General features: G+C 38.4%; 1 protein-coding gene across 3 annotated transcripts in view; it reads left to right on the top strand.

Moving 5' to 3' along the window:
• Positions 1-19,772, top strand: part of RC3H1 (ring finger and CCCH-type domains 1) — an 81,810-nt gene extending 62,038 nt beyond the window's left edge. For 2 of the 3 annotated variants that reach the window (XM_020970465.2, XM_078156484.1), the window contains exons 14-20: positions 3,937-4,089; positions 6,024-6,237; positions 6,447-6,537; positions 7,385-7,517; positions 9,488-9,664; positions 10,498-10,613; positions 11,446-19,772. In XM_020970465.2, the coding sequence (XP_020826124.1) occupies positions 3,937-4,089; positions 6,024-6,237; positions 6,447-6,537; positions 7,385-7,517; positions 9,488-9,664; positions 10,498-10,613; positions 11,446-11,599 (1,038 nt within the window). In that variant the 3' untranslated portion in view covers positions 11,600-19,772. The remainder of the gene's footprint in view (positions 1-3,936; positions 4,090-6,023; positions 6,238-6,446; positions 6,538-7,384; positions 7,518-9,487; positions 9,665-10,497; positions 10,614-11,445) is intronic. The other variant, XM_020970466.2, reaches the window with a different exon arrangement.
• The last annotated feature ends 7,988 nt before the right edge of the window (positions 19,773-27,760 follow it).

The following is a 27,760-nucleotide window of genomic DNA, read 5'->3' on the forward strand; positions in this document are numbered from 1 at the left end:
GGGTATTTCAGATTCAGCATGTTTAAAATGGAACTCGCTAGTCTTTCCCCCTTAAACCACCTGTGATCTCCACCCTGACCCTCACTTCCCTGAGAGCATTGTCATTGTTCCTGTTGGAATCATCTCTGATTCTTCACTCTTCTCTCCCCTTCTCCTATCTGATCATGGCCAAGTCTTCTCACTTTTGACTCTGTGACATATATTTATTCCTCTCTTCACATGGCTACTTCTCTAGTTCATACTCTTGTCACTTTTTATTGTCCTCCTCTCTCCAGTGCACTCTGTGTACCAGTGGTGTTAAACTCAAATAGAAACATCCCTGCCAACAGCACATTAACTTAGGAAAGCACAAATTAGCAGTATCTGTGTTGAATTGTATTTTCGCTTATTTTGTTAAAACATTTCTCGGTGGCATTTTAATCTGGTTCTGTTGCATGTGTAGCTCCTTTGACACCTCCACATGACTGCCAAATTAATTTTTCTAAAGCACAGGTCCTCACCAGGTCACTTTCTGCTCAGGAAGCTTTGGTGGCTCCTTCTTACCTCTACTATTAAATATAAATGCACTAATATCTGTTTGATATTAGTCCCTTGTAATCGTTATCTAATCCTTCTAGGATAGTTGCATATTTTTCTTTCATAACACTCTATTCCATCCTCCCCATCCCACCAGTGTTCCTTATACGATGCCTTTGCATAATACAAACTCTTTTAAAGTGTTCCATCTTTGATTGTTTCAAGTTTCACCTCAAGTGCCACCTTCTTTAGGTGCTCCCCCTCACCTGAAATTACTTTGTGTTTTCTCATCCATATTGTTTTTCTTCAGTAGAATGTCAGCTCCTTATCAGGACTTAGTGAATTTCTTATCTTGCTTTGTGCTGGGTACTGAGTAGAAATCTAGTTTATTGAATTAAATTCTTTATAATAAACTTGATTTTTTAAATGTCTTAAGAGGTGTTATGGAAACAGCATAGTGCTGTAGACCCTTGGCACACAAAGGAAAAAAGTACAACAAAGCAGTGCTTTCCTCCTAGGTCAGGCTAGTATATATTAAGTGCTTTTGGTTCCAGGACCTCAACTTCTGGTTTGTCTTTGGGTTCCCAAGACTAATATCCTTTCCACTGTATTCCTTGTTGTCTTCCAATATAGATAAAACTTTGATCCTTCTTCAGAAAATTTAAATGTAAATCTCCTATTAGTCAAAGGCAGCCAGGCAGCATAGTGGATAGAGCTGGAGTCAGAAAAACCTCAGTTCAGATTCTGCCTAGCTGTGTAATCATGAGTTTATCAACCTCATTTGTAAAATGGGAATAATAATAGCACTTAACTTCTAGGTTTATTGTGAGGATAAAATAAGATATTTGCAAACATAATCGCAGTTGTATCCTTTTGTTTTGTTTTGTTTTTTGTTTTTGCTAGGCCATGGGGTTAAGTGACTTGTCCGGGGTCACACAGCTAGTAAGTGTTATCTGTCTGAGGCCAGATTTGAACTCAGGTTCTCCTGTATCCAGGGCCGGTGCTCTGTCTATTGCACCACCTAGCTGCCCCTAATTGTATCTTTTATTCAGTTTCCTGTCATAGTGCTGTTATACCACCACCTCACACTCACATCAGTGCTCTGCCTTTCCTTTGGTCAATTAATAAAGCCACATGTGTTTTTAAGTGCTTTCTTTGTGCCAGGTACTGAATTAGATTGTCCATGGATAGTCACCAGCGGAGGAGGGGTTAGGGAGTGTCCTCTCCCTTAGTCATTGCTGGCAAGATTCTTGCCAGAGTCCTCCTTAATAGTCTGATCCTTCGCCTGGAGGATGATCATCTACCTGAGAACTAGTCTGGCTTCAGAAAGGGCTGAGGAATGGTTGACATGGTGTTTGCTACCAGACAACTCCAGGAGAAATGCCAGGAGCAGAACAGAGGTCTGTATGAAACATCTGTAAATCTGATCAAGGCCTTTGATACTGTCTGTCATGAGGGCTTATGGAAAATTGATACCAAAATTTGGTTGCCAGGAGAAGTTCATCAGCATTGTACATCAATTTCATGACAAGATGCTTGTCCAGGTTCTGGATAATGGACAATGCTCTCGTGTTTGCCCAGTCACCAGTGGAGTGCAACAAGGCTCTGTGCTTACTCCTGTGCTTTTTTAAAGGATGAACATGGTGTCAAGGTCAGCTACCATGCTAATAGTAAAGTCTTCAACTTGAAAAGAGTACAAGCCAAGACCAAGGTGGAAGGAGTGTTGGTGCATGGTTTTTTGTCTGAAGATGATGGTGCACTTAATGCAGCCGCTGAAGCTGAGTTGCAACAAAGTCTGGATTGATTCTCTGCTACTTGTGCTAATTTTGGCCGACCAATTAACATCAAGAAAACACAGGTGCTCCATAAGCCAGCACTACACCATCCATATGTGGAACCATTGGTTACCAGCCAATGGAGAAGTTTTGAATGTTGTGGATAAGTTCCCTTACCTTAGCTGTGTACTTTCCAGGGATGTACACGTTGATAATGAGGTTGATGCATGCTTTGCCAGAGGTAGCTCAGTGTTTGGGAAGCTCTGAAGGAAAGTATGGGAGAGAAGAGGTATTAGACTGACCAACAGATTGAAGGTCTACAGAGCCATTGTGCTGACCTCATTGTTGTATGCCTCTGAAACCTGGACTTTATAACAGCACCATGCCAGGAAACTGAATTGCTTCCATTTGAATTGTCCTAGGAAGAATCTGAAGATCACCTGGCAGGATAAGATACCAGACACTAAGGTCCTTTCTCAAACTAAACTGCCAAGCATTCAAACTCTGCTTCAGAGAGTGCAGCTCCTATGGGCTGGCCATGTTGTTTGAATGCCAAATGTACGCCGCGAAAAAACTATTTTATGGAGAGCTCACACAGGGCTAGCATTCATATGGTGGTCAGAAGAAGCGATACAGGGACACTCTCAAAGTCTCTCTGAAGAACTTAGAATTGATTGTATGACATGGGAGACACAGGCACAGGGCTGCTCAGCATGGCATGCCCTCATCAGAGAAGGTGCTGTGCTCTGTGAGCAAAGCAAAATTAAAATAGCTCAAGAGAAACGCAAGATAATGCAGACTTAAAGATTCTACCCCAAAGGTTCATAGGGACTACATGTACCCGACCTGTGGTAGAGCATTCCAAGCTCATATTGGTCTGATCAGCCAGTCGGACACGTTAAAACTTAACTCCAGTGTGGTGATGTCATTTTGGTCCTCTTCGAAAACGAAGGACAACCATTAGTTGTTTTCATGATCAGCGCGCGCCCCCCCCCCCCAATTTGACTGAACTTCTTGAGGGCAAGTACTGCTTTTTCCTTTCTTTATATCCCTAGCACTCAGCACAGGCACTTAGTAAATTCTTCTTGAGTGACTAAGCTCACATTCTATTTTGAATTTCTGAAAGGTCTCAGATCAGATGCCATTGGTTTTACCTATCCAGTTTATCAAATTTTTTTATTTTTAGCCATATTTGGGCAGATAAGTAGGGTGTAGTATTTTAACAACTTATGAAATTTACGTTGAATTGCAGAATTCATTTCTGTAGTATGGTAAGTTGTAAATATATTGGTTTTTTGTTTGTTTTTTTTTCCCCCCCACTATAGAACATGAGTCTTGGAGTCTTTTTTCTCTTTTTGATGAGAATGGTGGTATTAAAATCCTCTTTACCACCATTGGCAGCAAAACCAATCATGAACTCCTCACAGTTATGTTTACATTGACTTGAACTTCAAATATCTAGAATCTACAAGAATGGTTTTCTGGTTTCATAACTTGTGCCAACAAACAAAAATCCTCTGTTGTGAAGCATTTATCCCACAGAACTGCCAGCATTTTTCTTCCAACAAAAAAATTATTTGGAAATGCCATTGCTTCATCTTTGCCCTGATTACTCACAGGGTTTTGTCCTCTTTCTCATTTACAGTATTTGGATGATGACCTGAAAGTCGCTGGGAAATACAAAGGGAATGATTACAGCCAGTACTCCCCTTGGTCATGTGACACCATCGGCTCCTACATCGGGACCAAAGATGCAAAACCCAAAGATGCTGTTGCAGCTGGCAGTGTGGAGATGACGGTGTGTACAACCGCAGACTTGCCTAACCCATCTACAGTGCCAAGCCCTGTCCTTTCAGTGGGCTCTGGCCTCTGCCTGGCCACACAGCCCTCCATTTAGGGTAGACCTAAGTTTTTAAAGGTAGTGCAAAATGGACCTGTCTTTAGAATTTGCCTGCTGTTTAATGTCAGCCTCTGTAGCAGCTCAGTTCACCAACAACTGAGACCAAATTGGCGTGTACTTTGTTGTCTTTGATCAAGACCAAATTATAACCTTAATTTTTTAATAGTTCTGAAGTGTAAATAGTATTACTGCTACAGAGCGGTAGTAACCCATTGTCTCAGTGCTTTAAAAAAAATTCTGTCTGAAGTCCAGATAGGGTAATTGTTGCCCTGCATTGAAGGGCTGTTATTTGAAAAGAGAAATTAGATTTATTTTTGGTGGTTATAGGAAAAAAGAAACTAGGATAAATGAGTAGAAGTTCGGAGGTAAATCTTAGTCCAATGTCAGGAATGACTTTCTCACAATTTGAGCTGCCCCCAAAATAGAATAGGTAACAGTATTAAGATAGTGAGTTCCCTATTGTTTGAGGTATTCAGGAAGAAGCTTTATGACTACTTGTTTGGAGAATCGTGGCAGGATGTATATATCTGTTGGGCAGTGGTATGTCAAATTCAAATAGAAACTTATCCCTGCAGGCCAGTTATTGACCTAGAAAACCACAAATTAACATCTTTGTTGGATTGTATATTTTGTTAAACATTTCCCAGTTACATTTTAACCCCTCTGAGGATAAGGGATTGAACTTGGTGGCTGTTAAGTTCTTTTCCAACTTTGTGATTTTTTTTTTTAATGATAGCATAGGATCAAAAGTGGGAAGTAGGAAATTAGCCTGTACTTGAGTTCATTTGTGGTGGAGAGAAAAGCGGAGGACCTTATTTTTGGAAAGATCTTGTTAAATCAATACACAAGCATTTATGCAGATTCTGTGCCAGTCATGAGGAGATAGAAAAAAAAGAGAGACCATCCCTTAAAGAGTTCACCTTCTGTCAGGAAGGAGAAGCCTTGGTGTGGCAGTGACTAGAAGGAGATAGTAATATAGGCAACAGAAATGTGAATGAAAACAAGTCTCCCCTCCTACCTTTCAACTGCCCAGAAAAACATTACCGACCCTGCCCCATCCTTTGAGCTCTTCCAGGCCAGAAATGTGCCATTTAGGGTTCAGCTCTTGGGCTTTTCTGTAATTAAAGCTTCCTGTGGCAAGTCTTGGGAAACATCCTAGCCTATAAAAATTGTTCTGGGTTACTCAGTTTAGCTCAGGGGTTCTCAAAATGGAATCCATGGATCCCCACAGGAAAGGGCATGGATAGATCTCAGGGAGACCATGAATTTATATTGATAACAAACATTCTTTTGAGTAGAGGCTTCATCAGACTACCAAAGGGGACACTGGCCTAAAAAAGGTTAAGAACCCTGGTATGATTTCATTCTTTATTCCCTAGCTAAAATCCTCTCTGAAAACTGAAGAAGTGGTTTCATCACTTACTAGCCACGTGGACTCAGCTTTACCTTCATTGTCTTTATCATTGGACCAGAGCAGAGATTGTTAGCCTTTTCTGTGTCATATGTACCTTTTCAGAATAATGTTTTTAAATGCTCAAAATATAAAGCATAGGTTTGACAAACAAAACCAACTATTTTGAAATATAGTTATCAAAATATAGACAGTGTCTTAGACCCCAAAGTTAAGAACCTGGGCTAGAGGATCCAGAAGGTCCTTTCCAGCTCTACCATTCAGTAATTCTGTTGAATTAAAATGTAGGACACTTCTGAATCCTTCTACTCATCTTTCTAGTTTCCTCTATAGTATTTTAATCTTACAGAGGTAAAGAACATTATAGTAGAAAAAACTTAAGGTGAGGATGGGCTTTCTCTTTTTGACTTGTGTCTACCAGAATGTAGAAAGTAAAAGTGTGAGAGACCAGCGGCTAGAGCTTCAGAGAAGGGTAGCAGAAACAAGTGATGATGACCTCATCCCGTTTGGTGACCGGCCCACAGTGTCCCGGTTTGGCGCCATATCTCGAACTTCCAAGACCATGTATCAGGGTTCTGGCCCAATGCAGGCTCTAGCAGCTCAGGGGACTTCCACCAAATCAATCAGCATTTCTGGTGAGTATTTGTGAATTCACTGAGGGTCAGATGAAGTATTTTTGGCTTTTTCCTTTAGTATTGAAGTATTCTTAGCTTATCAGTGTTTAATTTATCTGATTTTTAGAAAGTTGTGATTGAGGCTGTCTAGGAAGCTAGTAATTGTAGCTCAAAGGAAAAGGAGCCAGCATGAATTGGATATTCCCTAAATAGCTCTTTTTCTCTTAAAGATTATAGTCCATATGGAGCTCATGGTGGCTGGGGAGGTTCTCCATATTCCCCTCACCAAACTATGCCTTCTCAGGGACACTTCACTGAAAGGTATGTCTGTCTGTCTTTCTGGGCTGGGGCGGGGAGCGCGGCAGTGGAGGTGTGAATTGTTTTTCCTTTTCTATGTGCATGTTGTAATGATGTATTATTTTTAGCATTCTTTCCTTTTTAAATTTTTAGTTCCAAATTCCCTCCCCCACTCACTGAGAAAGCAAGCAATATGTAAATTATACATGTTATACATGTGAAATCATGCAAAACATTTACATGTTAGCTATAGTTTTTGTAAAAGGCAACAAATATAAAGAACATACAAAAATCATACTTCAATTTGCACTCAGAGTTCACAGTTCTCTCTCTGGAGGTGCATAGCATTTTTTCATCATTAGTCATTTAGAATTGTTTCATATCCTTTTACTTATCAGAGCAGCCAAGTCTTTCACAGTTGATCATCCTTACAACATTGCTGTTACTCTGCACAATGATCTCCTGGTTCTTCTCACTTCACTCTGCATCAGTTCATATAGTCTTGTCGTGTATTTTCTGAAACCATCCCCATGGTCATTTCTTATTGCACAATGTACTGTTGTCCATCATAATCATATACTTGTTAGCTTGTTCAGCCATTCCCCTGTTGATGAGAATCCCCTCGATTTCCAATTCTTTGCTACTACAAAAAGAGCTGCTATAAATATTTTTGTACATGTAAGTCTTTTTCCTTTTTCTTTAATCTCTGGGATACAGATCTCGTAGTGCTATTACTGGGTCCAAAAGTATGCACAGAGAGCTTGCTGTGAACTTGAGAGAGTTCTTAAGTGAGTTTTCTCTTGCCATTCAGTTAATCTGGCTGCAGTAATTGCACTTTGATTTCTTTTCTTTTATTGCTTTCCCATCAAAGGGAAAGATTGTCCATGTCAGAAGTGGCCAGTCATGGAAAGCCCTTGCCCTCTGCTGAGAGAGAACAGCTGAGACTAGAGCTGCAGCAGTTGAACCACCAGATTAACCAGCACACCCAGCTTCGAGGACTTGAGGTACTGGCCTAGACATGACTTTGGTTTTTTGGCTTGAGACTTTGAAGGGACTTCAAGAGATTGAGAAAAACTTGACACACTACAGAGACAAATTTTTAGGTGTCATATTCTAGTGATTAAGCCTTCTGTGGAATGAACTAACAAGTATTAAAATGTATCTTTCTGTAAACTCTTTACATAGCTGAATTCCATATTTGGAAGACATTTTGGTTAATATTATTAAGCAGTCGGAGCTCTGTGTACCTGTTAATAATCTGGAGTTTAAGAGTTATAGTAGTTAGAAACAAAAGCTTTTAGCTTAATCCTGTTCATTAATGTCATTCAACAAACATTCAAGTGCCTATTATGTATAAAGTACTCTTGATTTGTATTCCTTTTTTCTGAACTTGCCACCATTTATAATCAATTCCATAAATAATTAATGTTCTTTGAAAAATGGGAGGTGAAAAAAGTAATGACCTGTGCTCACATTGACCTTTTTTTTTTAATATATTCTGTGTTTTAGCTAAATGGGCCTGTTTTTTATTTCCTGAACTCAGTACTCCATCTGCCCCTGTGCTTTATCTGATATGTATTCCATGTGAACCAAAGGGTTAGCTCATGGGCCACCTCTTCCAGTCTTTATCATCCCCCTTAGTTGTGTTCTCTCTCCCTTCAGATTACATTTATTTATCTGCATAAATACTGTAAACTCCTTGGAAAGCAGGGACTTTTATTTTGTGTTTTTATACCCAACCTAGTGTAATGCTTTTCTGCATAGTAGGTACTTAATCATTATTTATTGAATTGAATTTTTTAAAAAATTTAAATTATAAAAAAAAGTATCTACTTCTATACATACAAGCACACACTCATGCACGTGTGTTTATAAAAGACTTTGGAATAAAGTAAATTTCAGAAGACAAGCTTGCTGTTTTATTTTGTAATTTCGATTGCAAGTTTGTGAAAGAAATATTGGTTATCAGATGTAACAAATAATATTGATGGCATCCTTATGGGAACATAGCTGAAGAATGATTAAATCTTGGTTGCTAAAATTATCACCCTTTGGTTATAATTTCACTTGTTTTCTATAGAAAACCATTAGAACACTAAGTGGATACTAGTATATTATTTTCCTTCAGGAAAAATGATTGTAGATTGTTTTGGAGAGAAAATTATAACCAACCATAATCCTCGTTTTTATCATTAGGAAGAATTTTAATTTTATGTCTTGCTTTGTGCTAATTGTGCTGGGGTTTAGCATTCATGGGATCTGGATATGTTTATATTTTGCATACCTACTTTTTGTCAGTATCTTAATTTTGGATTGTTTCAAAATCTCCTTTCTGCCACATCTGATCACTATAATGCTGTTGTGATTGAGCATGTTTATCTTGAATTAGATCCTATACTTTCAGAAGTTTAGAACCTTCAGCCCTGGTTCCTTTTTTCCCCAGGAAGGTATCTGCAGTCTGTAGATTGATTGCTTAATTTAGTCTTTTAATTCTGTCAGTCTAAAAGGCAGATATTCAGGGCCATTTCTGACTTTGCTAGCTGCTAGTCTCTTCAGTCATTTTAGCCAAACCACTTTGCCGTTACATTAAGTAAACCCCATTGAAAGATTTATGGGCTTAGAATCCCAGCAGAATTTTTTTAATGGGTTGGAATGGGTAAATCTGTACCAGGATGTCCTACTTAATTAAAAGAGAAAGAACAAATCAGCCTAAACATGGAACATCTGAAGTCATTGTTACTTAATAAATACTCGGTAGGCATTGGGGATACAAAGGAAGGCAAAAACTCAGTGCCTCCAGACCTTGATATTTCACATAGTGTTTAAAGAAAGATAGTGCTTTATGATGCCATCATTTGTTGGAAAGATACTTGTCCTAATGGCCATAAAGCAGTAATCATCACTTGTTCCTTGTTTAATTTTTGTGCACAGCATGAGTGCTGAGTTGTGTATATGCTTGGCTTTGTGCGTTTAGGCTGTTAGTAACAGACTGCTGTTGCAGAGGGAGACGAGCACTCTGGCAGGCCAGCCCCCTCCCCAACCTCCACCACCCCCGCCCAAGTGGCCCGGAATGGTCTCCAGTGAGCAGTTGAGTTTGGAGCTGCACCAGGTGGAGCGGGAAATCGGGAAGAGAACTCGGGAGCTGAGCATGGTGAGTGAGTTGAGTAATTGCTGTAATCAGAGATCTGTTGACAGTCATAGAGGGGGGATCACATTGGGTTTATAAAAATGAGCTCTCTCCTTGCTGGATGTTCCTGTTTTATTTGACTGTATTCTTTTTTTCTTCTTATTCTGCATTAAAAAAAAACTCCTACTGAAGGCTCTTTGTCTAAAGAAAGAGACAGAAATTACCTGAAAATGTTTAAACTAGATTTTGAAATCTAGAGCCAAGTTGGGAGGTATAGAATTGCTGTAGCTCACTGTAGAAATAGTGTAGTGTGTGAAAGACATTATCTAGCAACTTTCTGTTTTGTTTTTCCATGAACCATTAGTGACACACTCTTTTTACCCATTTCTTCCAAAGAGATTTTACTGTGTGAGATTTTACTGATAGTACTGGTGTTCTTAGGTTTTATGTTTTATAGTTTGTGGTCCTTTCCTTCCTCTAAAGAAATTTCTAATGTTAATGGATAGACTAGTTTTCTTGAGCTTTCCATGTTAGTAATATAATTTTTAAAATTATTTTAAAGGTTTGGAGGTTTTTTTGTTGTTGTTAGTTAACTCCTGTTTTTATGAGTAAAATTATCTGTTTTGCCTTGGAGCCTACTCCCCTTTATTTCCTATATGGTCCCAGGACTTTGATCAATTCATTGGGAATGAGTAAGAAGTGGATATGGATTAGGGTAAATCTGACTTTGTTTTTGACTCTGTTTCAAAGCTGAATAAGAATAATCAGAATACCTACAGTTCTGTCTTATTCTGTTCTATCTCCTGTTCATTAGCTTGGTTAATTGAGAGATGACTTTATTTCCTCCTCTTTCAAAGGAGAACCAATCTTCTCTGGATATGAAAAACAAATTGGGTCCCAGTAAGCAAGCAGAAAATGGACAAGCAGAACCGCAAAACAAGGTTCCAGCTGAGGACCTTGCATTGACATTCAGGTAAAGAAGTGAGCATTCCTCTGTTCTTTGTAATCGTCTGTGTAATACCCAAAGGAAGATTGATTGTTTTGGTTTGTGTTAAAATTTAAGAGCTATTTTAAGATCTTGTCATTTTGAATTTGAATTTTGAATGTGTACCTAAGATGAAAGAAGATAAAATTTAGTTTTTATAACTCTTCTACCAGAGTTGCAGTAGTGATTTGGCTAATTAACCTAAACTTAATGAAATATTTAAAGGTTTTATTCATTCCAAATCCCTCCTGACTTTCAAACAAATTATGTTAATTACGGAACTGTGTCTATTTGTTAAGCTTCCACAATACCCACCTATTCACAGCATTGCTTTTTAAATGCCATTGTTCCAAATATCTCTGTATTTGAAAATAAGATTCAGCTTTAGCACGTTGTGCCATCAAGTAATCATGGGAGTTCTTTAGTAGTTGGCAAAAATAATTTATCATCAACTTTGATATAATTTCTTAGGATAAATTAATATGTCAAGAAGATGCATTTTCACAACAGTTGAAGTGTAGATACTTCTTTTTTCCCTTTTGGCAGTGCAGTCGGTGTTAAGTGACTTGCCCAGGATCACACAGCTAGTTGTGTCAAGTGTCTGAGCCCAGATTTGAACTTAGGTCCTCCTGACTCCAGAGCCAGTACTCTATGCATTGCGCCACCCATCTGCCCCTTGTAGACCTTTTTTTCTGTTTTTCAGTGGAGCTAAGAACACTACAATATATATCACCTTTTGATAACTTTGTTCATTTCCTAGCTAAGTCATCATTTTCTTATTCTCTCATTTTACACTACTGTTTCGTCCTTCTGACTTTAGCAGTGAGGTGCCGAATGGATCGACCTTATCCCAAGAGAACATCAGCCTCCTGTCAAACAAGACCTCCTCTCTGAGCCTAGCTGAGGATCCGGAGGGAGGAGGAGATAACAATGACTCTCAGAGGACGGGAGTCACGTCCAGCTCTGCTCCCTAAAACGAGAGGAGAGCCGCTTGCTTCTTCCCTCTTTCAGGCTGTGGAGGAGAAGGGCAGGAGTGGTGTTCATAACTTCCAGACCTTCTGCTCTGAGGGTGATCAGAGAAACCCAGGAACAGCAGCAGGTTCGGAGACAATGTGCACAAACACCACTACTGAAAACAAAACCTGCACATAGTTCACATTAATGCGTTTTTTAATTAAAAAAAAATGAAAATAAGCAGTATCTGCAAGCAATTCAGATTAAATTTGTTTTTGTTCTGTGAATGAACTTTATTTTAATAACTTTGGACGCCTTGGATCCAGGGCTTTAAAAAAAAAAAAGAAGAAGAAGATATTATATATATACTCTGTTTGATTAATTGTATGATCTTAATGAAGTAGGTTTTTCTTTTATTTTGGTATTATTACATACCCAGTGTATACTTCTTACCCACATCCTTCCTTAACTTGCCTCTCTCTTCCCTCTCTTCCCCTACCGCCCCACATTTCCCCAAACAAAAAAGCACCTGGACTCCTTGTGTGAATTTTAAGGTGCTTCAGAGGCAAAAAATTGGTCACTGACTATAATGTCAGAAAATGTGCAGTAAACTTCCTTTTTACAAAGTGGGTTGTTTTTGTTTTTAATGGTGATCGTTAATACCTTTTTTCCTTTGCTGAACATCATCTCCCCTTTTTGTATCTGTATTTCATGCCATTCAGGTAAGCAAATCTTAGGAGTTTTTTTACCCCTAGAAGTGATCAAATAGCCTTATCATTGTTATTACCAATACCACCTTTCTCCTTGATGTAATTAGATACTGATTCACCTTCTAAAACACTTAGCCCAGGTTATCATGAAAGCCAGTTGTAGCTTAGCACTGAAAGCACAGAATAAATATGCTGACTTTCTTCAATTAACCAGGTTAGAGATTCTTGTTGTACATATTGATGTAGTGCCTAGAAATTTGAAGCTCTGTTGTCGGCTTCTGAACTCCAGTTGAAATCATAGCTCCTATTCAAGAGCTAGTACATCCTATGTGATAGAGTATATCACTTGATCTTAACTGAAAATGAATTCAGCATCTAGTTCCCTTTTACTTGTCTTAGCTGTTGGGCTTGTTTTATTTTCTTTTCATGTCCTGAGAATATAGCACTGGAGACACTGAAAGCTCTTTATTTTCAAGAAGGATGAAAGAATGCAAACTGTCTGGCATTTGACGACAGTCTGAATGGCTGATCATCTGTTTTTCTTCAGAACAGTTAGCGAAAGTAGGTAGTTAATACCTGAAAATCAGTTTTAGTGGACCTTCACTGACCATAATTTTAAAAAATTACTTTTCACTAAGCCATGAAAAAGAATGAAGAATTTCTCTTGCCAACCACTTAAAAAAAACCTTTAATTGTTGCTGCACATATTCTGATATTTCATATCTACCCTCTGCCGAAAGTCTCTAAATCTGATGTTCAGTGGGGATAAATTGATGTAAGTCACCCTTTCTTCCTGCCTGTTACCCTCTCTTGGCCTGATTGTTTTGTTTCCTTTTCTATATTAGACTACTAAATCAGAAAGCACTGGTTATGTAATAAGTTACTGCATTGCTTTGGTTGGGTAAAAGCAAGAGTTAATATTTTTCTTGTTTATTTTTTTTTTCTTAACCCTTAACTCCTGCTAAGGTCATAGCAACCTTGGGCTAAGCTTTTTGTCCATCATACTGTTAATTGGGGGGGGGGGGGGGAAGGTGATACAGTCCTGCCATTGCCTACCAGTAGGAGAGTCCAAACAGAACACTCTTTTGAGTAGCAATTATTTAATTTGCCCAGTCAAGGCACCGCATTTATATACTATTTCACATTGAATTTGATTATGCCCTACAGACCTGGCTGGTCAAGGATTTGATATACACATATTGGCTTGGGATTCGAGCTTTCTTTTTTATTTAAATAAAAATTTATATATATTATATATATACACATATACATAGTTATATCTGTATATATATTAAGTATGTTTTAAGGATTTTTTCGCATGAGCGCAGCTGTTGCGATCAGATGTCCGATTGGGAGGTAGAAGCACTGAACTTGAACAAAAACTAGACCTTTTTTTCCATTTTTCTTTTTTGCTCACTTAAATTCTGATTTTCTGACCTTTTGAACTTTGACTTCAGAGTAGTTAAGCCCCTAAATTGATTCTTCTTTTAATACCTATTTTCCATGGGGAGAAGGAAGAAAAGCTTCTGTATCCCTGGTGGATTCTCAAGGTTTCTGCAATTCATTTTTCTGTACAACCAAAGGCAATGTGTAGATCTTTCATCAGAGAATGATTTGGACAAATCCCTTCTCTCATCTGGACATGTTGGATTATTCCTTCATTTGAGAGGCAAGTTGATTAATTTTAGAAGTCATGGTGCATTCTGATGGTAGAAGCAGCTCTGCAGAAGTTTTAGGGACCTTGATTGTATAGCAGCACACAACAGAGATCCATATGGAAGTTTCCTTGAGGGAAAAAATAGTGAGTTCTACTTCTAACACAGTGCTCGCTAGCTTATTTTTATCTTTTTTCCTTGGGAGACATTTTAAAAAAATTTTTTTAGTAATACAAAAGCTTTTTCCAACTAGGTTGAATTTACACTGTACATCTATGTGAGTAAACCAAAAAATTCTGTTGTTTGAACTTGAATTTATAGTCACCTTGTTTTATTTTTAAATATGTAATTTTAAAAAAATAATCTCTGAGTTATTGCATGTATTTACTGCTTCTGATTCCCTATTTCCATATTTCAGAAAAAACTTTGGGTAGGTACATGATCATTAAAACTATACTCATAACTTGTTTATTCCATATCCACCTACTTTTTCTCTGTATACAGCAGCAAAAAAAAATCCAAAATATTGTATATGATGTTCTCTTATCCCTCCCAATTGTATTCATGCTGCACTTTGTACAGTGTCCTTGTTGCGATTAACTTGGCCAGGTGAATGTCCTGTTTGGACATAATCTATTGGCTCTTAAACTAGTTTTTGTTAATATCTGCAAAAGGCATTGATTTTTTTTTCTCCCTTGTTTGTTGGGTTAGCTTTAAATTTCTAGTTGTCTTTTCCATTTTTCCTTGGAGAAAGTTAGCAAGTGAAACCAGTCAGGTTAGAAATATAGTTTATAAACTTTACACTTTTTTAGAAAATTTAACTTCTTCTGAATACTACTTTATAGTCTCTTCCCATGATTGAGTTTCCTGGGAAGCGTGAGAAACTCTGTAAATATGATTATGCCTCTACTGTAAGAACTGTTGGTTGACACCGTAGTTCCTTAGAAAAATGATTTTTTTCTGAATATTGTTTCTTCAGGATCTAAAAAACATTTATTTCCTGTTTGTTTATGCAGTCAGGTTAATGGGAAGTTGGCTTACTGATATGTACCAGGAAAGCAAAATTTAAGGCATGACCTAAAACATGGCTTTTTTGCCCCACAGTTTTAGTAAAAGTTATAGAGGCTTGATTAAAGGTGAGTGGATTAAGGGCAAGACTTTACAAGCATTGCTCTGTGATAATTAATTCTCTTTTTTTCAGTCAGCAGAATAAGGGTTTTATTGTGGTAGGCTGTGTTAAACTAAGAATGCTCCTTCAGGATTTTTCACAGGTTATCTGGAAGATGATTTTTAGATCTGATTGCCCTTCTTAAATATGCAATTTACTTTACCTTAATATTTTTAAAGTAAATTCATCACTTAAGTCTGTAGATTTCCTTCCTTATGTGCCTTTGAAGAGAATGAAATGACTGAGGGTTCATTCCTACTGACCTTCCTGGTTAAGGGGAGAGCTTGTCCTATGAAAGCCCATACTTAGAGAAATGTTTGACAGGGACACAACCCTGCCTCCAAGGCCAACCCCAGAAAATCAGCCGGAGAGTAGGGAAACCCAGATATATTTGACCTAGTAAGTACTGTGGGGGTGATTCCTCTTCCTTACCGTATCCTTCCCCTATTCCTTACTTGTTCTTTTCCACACCTTCTCATTTCATTTATTTCCCAGGAGACAGAATTGTATATGATTCTCACTTGCCACTTTATTATTTATTTAATGCATTACAGAATGCGTTACACATTACAGAATAGGAATTCTAAAAACATCTCAAATTTTGCAACACTGTGCTTAGATTTAACCCAAAAAATAGTTCCTCAGCTGCCTGGTTTCTTTTGTCAATTTTCCATTCTGCTTATCCCCCTTGGCTCACCCACCACCCTCCCCAATCGTGCAACAGTGACAGCTTGCTGCCTCAAAACAGAGCATTCAAATGAATTCGCTTAGCCAATAACTTCTGTGAAGTTGCCTTTTCTAATGGTGTTATTACTCAGTGATGCACAAATGTGGTATTGCCCTACTGGTAGGCAAACAAAGGTCTGATTAAGAGTGGTAGCCTGCTATTTTCTTTAAAGGAGAGCCAAAGACTTGTGCTTTACTCTGTTTTGGTTTGGGGGAATTAGTAGCCTTTTTTGATTGTAAAACCATTTAGTGTTCATGAGTTGATAGTACTGTGCAGACAGATGTGTCTAAAGTTAACTGCTAAAGCCTTATAAAGTGTAAAAATAGTGAAAAGTCATTTCTTTAAACTGATTAATCTCATATCTTTTACAATAGTGTGTTTTAAGAAAGTCATTGCTTTCGTATACACGTCTTAAATTACTTTTTACCTTCCCAGCCTCTTTTAACTTTGTATATAAAGGAAAAAGAGGCTAATATCATTGTAATCAAGTCATGAGACTCTGACAAATTAATTATTGAACAAATTGCTGATTAGAAATGGTGGTAAGAGACATCCAGCCTAGTAAGCAAGGTGTACGTATGTTGTATTTGGGAGTTGTTTTTTTTTTTTTACAAGAACAAGTGGAGCTGTTAATATGCACATAGGTCCTTTTTACCAAAAAGGATATAGTTAACATTGCTGATCCCCCACTAGTGAAGGAAGGATCATGTAGTTTTTGAAAATATATTCTAAGGAACTTAAGACTATTTGTCACCTCTCCTCACTTTTTCCTCTTTTTTAGGGAATCCATGTGTAAAATCTTTTAAAGCTCCATTGAAAATTTTTTTTATCGAAAGTGATAGCAATGTATCAGTCATTTAAATACTCCCAACCTCAACTTCTCCACCCTCTTTATATTTTCCAGAAAATAATTGCTCAGTCTGTCACTAAAGTTTCTGTTTTGAACTGTTGTCTTATGATTGGTTTTCCCATTGGAAGAAGAATCCAGGTGGCAGCAGTATATGTGGCCTACTTTTTCTCCTCCCCCAACACATCTGCCCTGAATCCACATGGGTTTATTGGTGCAGAACTGTCAGACTGAAGAACAATGTGAGCAGAACATCTGGGACAATAAGGTGCCTCTCATTATATATAGCATTGCCTTGCTGTTATATCCATCCTTAAGTTTACCTTCATTCATTTATTCCTTCCTGCTCTGACATTGGCTAAATTAAATTCCAATACAGTAATTTTTGTGTACTCACATAATCTTGTATTTAAAAGTAGAATGGCTCCTGTTTTTGCTTTTTAAATTCCAGCTTTGTTTGGTTCAGTACCTTCTGCTGAAAAGACTTTTAAGTTTGTATTTTTTGGATGTATTGGATTTAACACAAAGTATTCTTAAATCAGCTTTTTAGTGACTTCAAAAACATTTTTAATGGGAAATTTGCATTTTTCTTAGAAAGAATAGCTAACTTTGAATACTTAAAACTTTAATATTTTACATTTTATGTGATCACTGAAAAGCAAAGAAATTATTCTATTGGATCATTAGGATCCGTAGTTGGCTATCACTTGTAATATATGCTAAATGATACGTAAATGATACACTTAGCTATTAAGTTCTTATTTTAGTGATAAACAAGGAAAATATCACTTAAAATACCAGGATTAAGAACTATTTTCCCATTAAGAGGACTTTTCTGTACTGTACTGAGCAAAGTGGGTAACAGCCCTTTGAAATCCTGTTATGAAAAGGGACAAGGGATATGTGTGTGAGATACATGATTACATATAATACTAAGCTAAAAATTTTTAACAGCTATTTGGACTTTAGCGCATCTTTATCTGCCCTTGGATTTTCATCCAGATCATGAATTTCTTCCAAACCAAAAGCCTGGTACATCCTTCCCTTCCATCTTCAACTTCTCTCCCCGCCACCCCCAACCAAAAAGAAAGGGAAAAAAATCCCTAGAGAAATAACACTTTCTTTGGGCTAGAGGGAGGAGAGGCTGTATTTTACCAGAAATATCAGGTGTCCAGAAATGAACATGCATCAAACGAAAAAGATAAACCTGTGGAATATTTAATGTTTATTATAAAATTTGATGACTGAGTTCTTATATTGAGGTCTCAGTCTGGTTGGGGGGCAGGAAAAGGGATCCTATTCTCAACAGGCAAAGCTTATAAGTCTTTGGCATCCAAAACAGAGTGTGCATTCAGTCATCTTACAACTGGAAACTGTCCTGTGGCCGTTCCTAACTTTGTATTTTAAAAAACTGTTTAAGTGAGGCATGAGTTTGTTACCTGTAGCTATCAGTAGTACCATAGATTGGCTTGATCCCTCTGCTTTAATTTGACTGTAATTCAAATAGAATCTGAACAGCCCCTTAAAAATTCCTTTGTTTTCTGATTTAAGTGGTTTTGAATTTTCATTTTAACTTGTGTATGCCAGGTATTTTTCCTTTATGCTACTAAGGAACCTCCCAGGAAAAGGCTACTCTTTTCCAAGTACATCATTGCCAACATTTTTGTGCTGTTTTTCTTCCCTTCTGGTAACTGGAACTTCATTGAAGCACTCAAAATTACTTTTCTTTCGTTTTTTATTCATTGGTCCAGGTATGTGGTCATTTTGCTTTTGGGTAGTTCTGTGGCTGTTTGGGAAGATAAGAGATGAAGAAAGAAGGGTTAAGATGTAGTCATGGGATAAATGTTTTGAATTCCAAAAGCAGCTTTCTAGTTGTGAGGTTCCTTTTGTGGTATGTGTGGCTTCTTTCCCCCCTTTCCCTTTTGTCTGGCTATGCCTATTTGGTCTTTAGGCTCATACCAGTCTCCCGAGACATTCTGCAGTCATTATCACCTTTTTGGGTGGAATTTATTTTATGTTGTGGTTTTTAAAAAAATAACTTTTTAACGTTAGTGCATATATGCTTGGGTTAGAGCTCGTGTAATTTACCAATCGTATTGATTGTATGTGATTGTGCCCTGCAGAGGTATATTTAACAAAGCAAAAATAAATAGTCTAGGTTAATAAAGGAGACCGTGAGATTTGAGTCAGGTTATAAGTGACTTCACTTAAATGTAATCACTTAGAATTTTAGATAAGTGAAAATTCATATCTACTGTTCTAAATCAATGTTAAAATATCTAATCTTTGTTGTGGTATGGTTTCTCCCCACCCCTTTTTCCTGTGCCTCAGCTCCCTACTGTCTTCCTAACATACCTCTTTTAAAAAGAAAACAGTTTCATTGAGCCTTACAGCAGTAGCTGACTGAAATCGCTGAATTTTCTAAATGGTGATTATATTTCTTCTTACGTTTCAAACGCCCCAAAATTGAATGTAACTGGCATTTGGTAGGTGAAATTTGCAATCTGTGAACCTTTCTTTAACTCCATTAGGATTTGGGGAAACTGTGAAAGTGGATATAATAACTATGTCCTAAAAGTCCTTTTGGAATAGGAGAAAGAAAAGTACTGTTTGAAATGAATAATTTTTTTCTTTTTCATATTTTAATCCACTTATGTTTACTTTTTTCAAAAGCCTGCCAAACATTATATGAGGTAGAAAGGAAGAAACAGTAGTTATGGATGCAAAGGGCAGAAAACAGCAGCTAACTGGGTCTCAAAAAAGTCTGTATTTCATTTGTTACAAGTTTTTTCAGAGGTATAAAGCCAATTTTTTTCAAGTTTTATGTTGGGGGAAATTGTGTGCATGTTGTTCATATAGAAGATGCCACTCTTCTTCCTTCTCTCCATTACCTTTAAAACTGACTCAGCCTCATGCTGCTCCTGCATAGTGTTTAAGGCTCCTATATGAGTTGCAGATAAGAGAATTTGTTTTGAGAAATGGAAGGGAGGTGATTCACCTTTTGGTTTGTAAATATATGAAAGTGTCTTCAAGGTCTTATCTGCTTTCTGTCAGCATTTATATTAAATGATAAATTAATGAAGAAATGTGTAGTCTCTTTTTGTTGGAAGAGGGGTAAATGTGCCTATACTTCTTCATTCTGGTATTGGGAAATCTTCCATATCTACTTATTATGCAGCTTGATCCTTTCATGTCAAATCGCCACCGGGAACCACAGACGTGTCACCTGTCCCACATGTTCAGGGATCGGGGAAAGATCGTAGCCTGCTGTGTGGAGGCCTGTCACCCCTGCCGTGTACTGGAGTGTCAGAATTCTTGGAACGTCCCACCATGTGTTGGGGTAGACGGCAGCATGACAACCAGCACAAGATAAGCTATGTTGTGCACAGTGACACTTGTTGAGAGGCTTGGAGGCCATCAAGAGAAGATAAAAGAACATCCTGGGATTTTGAGAGGCCATGGAGAATGTGCAGGGACAGCAAAGATCAAGGGATTGACAGATGGGGAAAATGAGACTGGAAAAGGTTAGATAATTTGCTGAAGGTTGCACAGTTGATAAGTTGTGGGATTGGGATATGACCTGTAGGCCTCTGAAAGAGGCTCACAAGTGTCTGTCTAACTAAAAAAAAAATCTCTGTCATGACAGTTCACCTCAAGAAATATGTAAAAAGAGCCTGCTGTGTTGGTCGTGGCACAGCGTTGCTTTTACTGTGTACAGTGTTTTCCTGGTTCTGTTCAATTCCCTTAGCATTAGTTCATGCAAATCTTTCCAGGTTTTTCTGAAATCTGCCTACTTATCATTTCTTTTTTATCATTTATCATTTATCTTTTTTCTTTTTTTTTTCTTACAGTTTTTCTTTTGTTTTGTTTTTCAGGCAGTTGGGGTTAAGTGACTGGCCCAGGGTCACACAGCTAGTGTCAAGTTTTTGATCTGAGGCCGGATTTGAACTCAGGTCCTCCTGACTTCAGGGCCGGTGCTCTATCCACTGTGCCACCTAGCTGCCCCAGTTTATATTTTAAAAAAAAATTTTTTTTTTTGTTTTCAACATTTACTTCCACAAGATTTTGAGTTCCAAATTTTCATCCCATCTCACCCCTCCCCCCACCCCAAGATGGCATGCATTCTGAATACCCCTTCTCCTAGCCTGCCTTTTCTTCTATCTCTCCCCCCTCCCTTATCTTAGCCCCTTCCCCTTCTATTTTCCTGTAGGGCAGGATAGACTTCTGTACTCCATTTCCTATATTTCTTATTTCCCAGTTGCATGTGAAAACATTTTTTTTAAACGTATTTTTAAAACTTTGGGTTCCAAATTTTCTCCCTCCTTCCCCACCCACCCTCATTGAAAAGGCAAGCAACTCAATATAGGTTATACATATGCAGTTATGCAAAACACTTCCATAGTAGATATGTTGTGAAGAACTAACTCTATTTCCCTTAATCCTATCCTGCCCCCCATTTATTCTATTCTTTCTTTTGACCCTGTCCCTCCTCAGAAGTATTTGCTTCTGATTACCCCTTTCCCAATCTGCCCTCCTCTCTATCATCCCCCTGCTCTCTTGTCCCCTTCCCCCCTATTTTCCTGTAGGGTAAGACAGATTTCCATACCCAATTGAATGTGTATGTTATTCCCTCCTTAAGCCAAATCCTATGAGAATAAGATTCACTTATTCCCTCTCACCTTCCCCCGTTTCTCCTCCACTGTGAGAGCCTTTCTTTTCTGTTTTTTTTGTGAGATTATTTACCTCGTTCTACCTCTCCCTTTCTTCTAGTATAATCCTCTCTCATCCCTTAATTTTATTCTCCAGATATGACCCCTTAATCTTCAACTCACCCTGTGCCTCTGTCTGTCTGTCTATCTATCTATCTATCTATCTATCTATCTATCTATCTATCTATCTATCTATATACATATAATTTTTCCCCCTCCAACTACCCTAATACTGACAAAGGTCTCATGAGTTATAAATATCATCTTTCCATGCAGGAATGTAAACAGTTCAACCTTAATAAGTCTCTTATGATTTCTCTTTCCTGTTTACCTCTTCATGTTCTACTTGAGTCTTGTTTGAAAGTCAAATTTTCTATTCAGCTCTGGTCTTTTCATCAGAATGCTTGAAAGTCCTCTATTTCACTGAATGACCATTTTTTCCCCTGAAGGATTATACTCAGTTTTGCTGGGTAGGTGATTCTTGGTTGTAATCCTATCTCCTTTGCCCTCCGGAATATTATATTCCATGCCCTGCGGTCCTTTAATGTAGAAGCTGCTAAATCTTGCATTATCCTGATTGTGTTTCCACAGTACTTGAATTGTTCCTTTCTGGCAGCTTGTAATATTTTCTCCTTGACCTGGGAACTCTGGAATTTGGCTGTTACCTTTGGGGATCTCTTTCAGGAGAAGATCGGTGGATTCTTTCAATTTCTATTTTGCCCTCTGGTTCTAAAATATCAGGGCAGTTCCCTTAATAATTTCTTGAAAGATGATATCTAGGTTCTTTTTTTGATCATGGCTTTCAGATAGTCCAATAATTTTTAAATTCTCTCTCCTGGATCTATTTCCCAGGTCAGTTGTTTTTCCAGTGAGATATTTCACATTGTCTTCTATTTTTTCATTATTTTGATTTGTTTTACAGTGTCTTGATTTCTCATAAAGTCATTAGCTTCCAATTGCTCTGTTCTGATTTTTAAGGAAGTATTTTCTTCAGTAATCTTTTGGACTTCCTTTTCCATTTGGCCAGTTTTTCTTTTTAGGGCATTTTTCTCCTCATTGGCTTTTTGGACCTCTTTTGCCATTTGGGTTAGGCTATTTTTTAAGGTGTTAAATTTTCTTCAGTATTTTTTTGGGTCTCCTTAGCAAGCTGTTGACTTTTGTTTTTCATGATTTTCTTGCATCACTCTCATTTCTCTTCCCAGTTTTTCCTCTACTTCTGTTACTTGCTTCTCAAAATCCCTTTTGAGCTCTTCCAAGGACTGGGACTGATTCATATTTTTCTTGGAGGCTTTGGATGTAGGAGCTTTGACTTTGTTGTCTTCTTCTGATTGTATGTTTTGATCTTCTTTGTCACCAAAGTAAGGTAATATAGTCTGACTCTTTTTGCATTGCTTACTCATGATCTGGGCCAATTACTTGAGTTTTAAACTCTTTGTTAAGGTAAGAGTGTGCTTCCAGTGTGGAGAATGTACTGTCCCAAGCTTTGGAGGTTTATACAGCTATTTTCAGAGATACTTGTAGGGACCTGTAAACTTTCAGTTCTTACAAAGTGGTATGATAAGGGGCAAGGTGGTTATTCCTTTCCTGGCCTGTGCTCTGGTCTGTTCGTGACCACAAGCACTCCTTTCTGTCCTGAAACTGTGAAGAGGGTTTTCTCTGCACTGCCACTACAAGTTCCACCACGCCAGCACTCCTCCTTGTCCCAGAACTGCCACCCAGAGCTGTGGCCCAGATCCAGGAACGGGCAAAGCAAGTGATTCCTGCCTCAGCATTGTCAAAGAGATCCCTGCAATCCTTCTCTGATCAGCCACTCGATTCCCCCTCAGTCTGTGGGCCGGAAGCTCAGAACGCAGCCACCGCCCTGGTACCCCGCACTCTGTGCTCTGGAACCAGCTCTGACCTAGCTCCTCTCTCACTGCAGAAACTGACTTTTCCCACTGACCTTCTAAGTTGTCTTTGGTGTGTGTGGGTTGAGAGGTCTGGAAGTTGCCACAGCTGCCCATGATTCAGTCCTCTGAGGCCTGCTCCAGGTTCACTGCTGCCTGCACGCCCACACTGCACTGCGCTCCTTTCCCAGCCCGGGCGCAATACACCTTTCTGATCAATCATCCAGATTGTCTTGGGCTGAAAGTTTGGTTCACTCTGTCTTTTTGTGGGTTCTGCTGCTTTAGAATTTGTTTAGAGCCATTTTTTATAGGTATTTGGAGGGGTTTGGGGGAGAGCTCAAGCAAGTCACTGCTTTCACTCTGCCCTCGCTTATCATTTCTTATGGAACAATAGTATTCCATTACATTCATATACTACAACTTGTTTAGCCATTATCCAGTTGATGGGCATCCTCTCAATTTCCAATTCTTGGCCATCACATAAAAAGCTACTGTAAATATTTTTGTACATGTGGGTCCTTTCCCCATTTTTTCATAAAAATTTTTTTGATCTCTTTGGGATATAGACCTAGAAGTAGTATTGATGCTAACTTTTCTTGTGGCATGTTCATGGGAGCCTACCTTTTTTCCTCTCATCCCTTTGAAGTGCTTCCCAAAATTTGGGGTGCATGTCAAACTATCCTTGATTTTCCATTTTCTGTCTATTACAAATCTTAGAAAGAGGAGTGGTGGGAATTTCAGTAAAGATGGCTGCCTGAGATCAACCACCCAACTCCCATATACCTATTCCAATAAAAACTCCATGAGAAGTTATATGATGTGACTTCCATACCACAACTTTACAGGCATCCTGAAACCCATGGGTAATCAAAAAGGGGGTCTTCCAGGAAGACCCCTGCAGGTGTAGGCAAACAAGTCTCAAATATCCCCACCAGCAAGTTAGCTAGAGATACATATAGACTGCAAGGCTCAATGGAGGTCAGTGTGGTACAATAGTCCTTAAGACCTGGGGATCCAAAGTACCTAAAACCCTGAATTAGATATGGTATAGAGGACCAAGGTCAAAGATCCTTGGCCTGTTTGTGCATGGTGAAAGTCAATCATTGGACCCAGGTGACCCACAGTGATACCAAGCAAGGCCAATCATCCACCCCATCCAAAAGCTGATCCTGGATGCCTTAATTCGGGAAATAAAGATGGAAAGATGAATAAGGAAACACTAGCTTCAAGAGTTTAGGTACAGAGTCCATATTTCTAACTACATGACAACTCCGAGCAGAGACTCAAAAGGAAAATATTCTCTACAAGGATGACATTGAATTCCTAGAGGAAATGAAGCATGCTTTAAAAAAAGAAAAGCAAAGCATTGGCAGGAAAATACATCACTTAGAAGAGTATGTGGTAAACTTTACCCAAGTAACAGACTCCTGAAACCTAGAATAAACCAAACCGAAATCAGTGATTGCATTAGACAGCAAGAAACTGGGAAACAGGTCAAGGAGAGAGAATTTAGGAACTGAACTCCCTGAGAACCACGATAAACAAAAAACTGAACAATATATTTCGAGAAATAAATGAAAACTTCCCGCATTAGAATCAGTGCAATGTGAATATAGAAAAAGTCCATTATTGTTACAGGGGGTGGGAAGGTCCCAGGAATGTCATAGCCAAAATAGCTCCAAAATCAAAGGAAAAACATTGTTGAGCTTCTGTAGAGGAGGAACCATAATCTAGGTCATGTAAGACCTGGCAACTTGACAGTGATACAGTGGAAGGAATGCTGGAGCTGGAGCTGGAACATTGAATCCAACCTCTCAGATTCTTACTAGTTGCCTGGTCCTGGGCAAGTTTAACCTCTGACTGCCTCAGTTTCTTCAGCTGTGAAGCAGGGATGATAATAATAGCACCTACCTCCCAGGATTGTAGTAAGAATTAAAGATCATATTAGTCAAGTGCAACAGCAAAAAAAAAAAAAGGCTTACCACCAAGAAAAGGGTACCCTGCCACATTTGAGTATGATTGTAGGTAAGTACATGGGGGAGATGGCATAGACAATTAATTGAAGAGAACTACTTTCAAAGTCTAGAGGAAAGTAAATTTAAGCATATGGAGCTGTTCTGTGTAACTATGTTCTAATGCTAATATTTTGGTGAGGGTTGGGGTGAAGAAGCAAGTTCCCCTTCAGAACCTTGATGTCTTCAAAGAAAATGGGGATTGAGGGTTAAATAAGAAAAAGCGAGGCCCTGGGAATGGATTGGTTCTGCTCTGAGGGCCAGAAGAAGGGAAGGAAAGTAAAAAGAGGAATATGGTGGCGTAGAAAAAAGGATCCAAATATGGAAGGAAGGGATGGGGTGAGTGGTCAGTCAAAATTTATTCTTATCCAAAATAGAAGGAAACTTACATACACACCCTTTTACACCAAATTGACAAGCAGGGATGGGATAACAAGGAGGAATTTTAGCAGGGAAGAGAGAGCCACAAGCAAAATAAATCTGATCCTGAGAGCAGGGAAGGGGAGGAGGAACAGCCAGACAACTAGAATCTATGAGGTTGTCCACCACTTGGAGGATGTTTGGACAAAAAGCAGTACACGAATGTAAGAGAATATCGCTCCATGAGTAGTAGTAATGAGACATTTAAAAAACATTCTGGAGAGTATGATCTGATGCACAGTGAAGGAAACAATTAAAACAATTTAGACAAAGACAGTGCCTTATCAGATCAATGGCAGTGGTCAACCGTGTGTCCAGAGGACCTAGCATGGTAAGTGATGGACTCTCTGGATGTGGCCAGCATGGGTTCATTTTGCTTGACTTTGCTTACTTGTTACAGTCTGCCCCCAGTACACTCAGAAGTCATTAGAATGGCAGAAGTACATGTTAATCCCTCACAGTTTCCCCTATTCTCCATGTAGCTTGCGATTTGATTTTTTTTCTTTTAAACTACTTGGAGGCGTTTATACCTCTGCCCCAAGCACTTGCTTAGGACTTTTATAACCTTTTATAATTTTCTTAATCTCAGCTTCACCTACCTTCCCTTTAGCTTTTTCTAATCTTATTTTGACAATTTGACCCACCCTGTCAATTTGCTTATCCTGCAGTTTTTCCACTTACCTTTTGTTATTTACCTCCCAATTTTGTCAACCATCTTATTCCTCTTGAGCTCTCTTCAAACTCTTCCCAATTCACATTAGTCCTCCTTATTTCTTACTCCTTATCATTGGTTGTCTTTGAGAACGAGGGTCAAACAATGGCCTTTTTTTCCCCTTTTTTTAATATAATTTATTTCTAGATTTCAGCATTCCCTAGTTTTGAGTTTTAAATTTTCTCCTTCCTCTCCCCCCCTCTCCCCAAGATGGCATGCAATCTGATATAGGCTCTACTTATACATTGAATATATTTTCACATTAGTCATGATGTAAAAAAGAATTAGAACTAATGGGAGGAACCATGCGAAAGAAGAAACAAAACAAAAAGAGAGCAAATAGTATGCGTTCATCTGCATTCAGACTCCTAAGTTCTGTCTTTGGATGATAGCGTTTTTCTATCGTGAGTCTTTTGCAGTTGTCTTAGATCCTTGCATCAAAGTCAGTCATAGCACAGTGTGGCTGTCACTGTGTACAATGTTTTTCTGGTTCTGCTCATTTCACTTTGCATCAGTTCATATAAGTCCGGGTTTTTCTGAAGTCTGCCTGCTCATCATTTCTTATAACACAATAGTATTCCATTACATTCATATACCATAACTTGTTCAGCCGTTCCCCAGTTGATGGACATCCCGTCAATTTCTAATATTTTGCCACCACAAAAAGAGCTGCTATAAATCTTTTTGTACACATGGGTTCTTTTCCCATTTTTGTGATCTTTTTGAGGTACAGACCTAGAAGTGCTATTGCTGGGTCAAAGGGTATGCAGAGTTTTATAGCTCTTTGGGCATAGTTCCAAATTGCTTTCCAGAATGGTTGGATCAGGTCACAACTCCAACAATGCATTACTTTTCCAATTTTCTCACATCTCCAACATTTATCATTGTCCTGTTTTGTTAACCAGATAAGTGTGATGTGGTACCTCAGAGTCAGTTCTGATTTGCATTTCTCAATAGTGATTTTGACCATTTTTCCATATGACTAGAGATAGCTTTAATTTCTTCCTCAGAAAACTGCCTGTTTATATCCTTTTATCATTTATCAATTGGGGAATGACTAAACAGTGTCCTTTATTAGCCATGGTTCTGTTCCTCTTTCAACCTTGAACTAGAATCTGGATCTGTCAGGGCCTAGAGATTGTTCTTCAAATTTCTCTCCATTTCTCCAAATTTCTTTTAGCCAAATATAAACTCCAACCCACTTTTAAGAGATCAGATTTAGTGAAAGACGTTACTTTTTTTTTCCCCCAGAGCTAAAAGAAAAGAGGACAAAGGTAAAATGGAGTTTTGCGAGGTAGAGCAGATACAATAAGGGAGCTCCCAAGTGTGGAGTTG

This window comes from Phascolarctos cinereus, unplaced genomic scaffold, assembly GCF_003287225.1.
Source record: "Phascolarctos cinereus isolate Bilbo 61053 unplaced genomic scaffold, phaCin_HiC Scaffold_5;HRSCAF=322, whole genome shotgun sequence".
Classification (NCBI taxonomy): Eukaryota; Metazoa; Chordata; class Mammalia; order Diprotodontia; family Phascolarctidae; genus Phascolarctos; species Phascolarctos cinereus.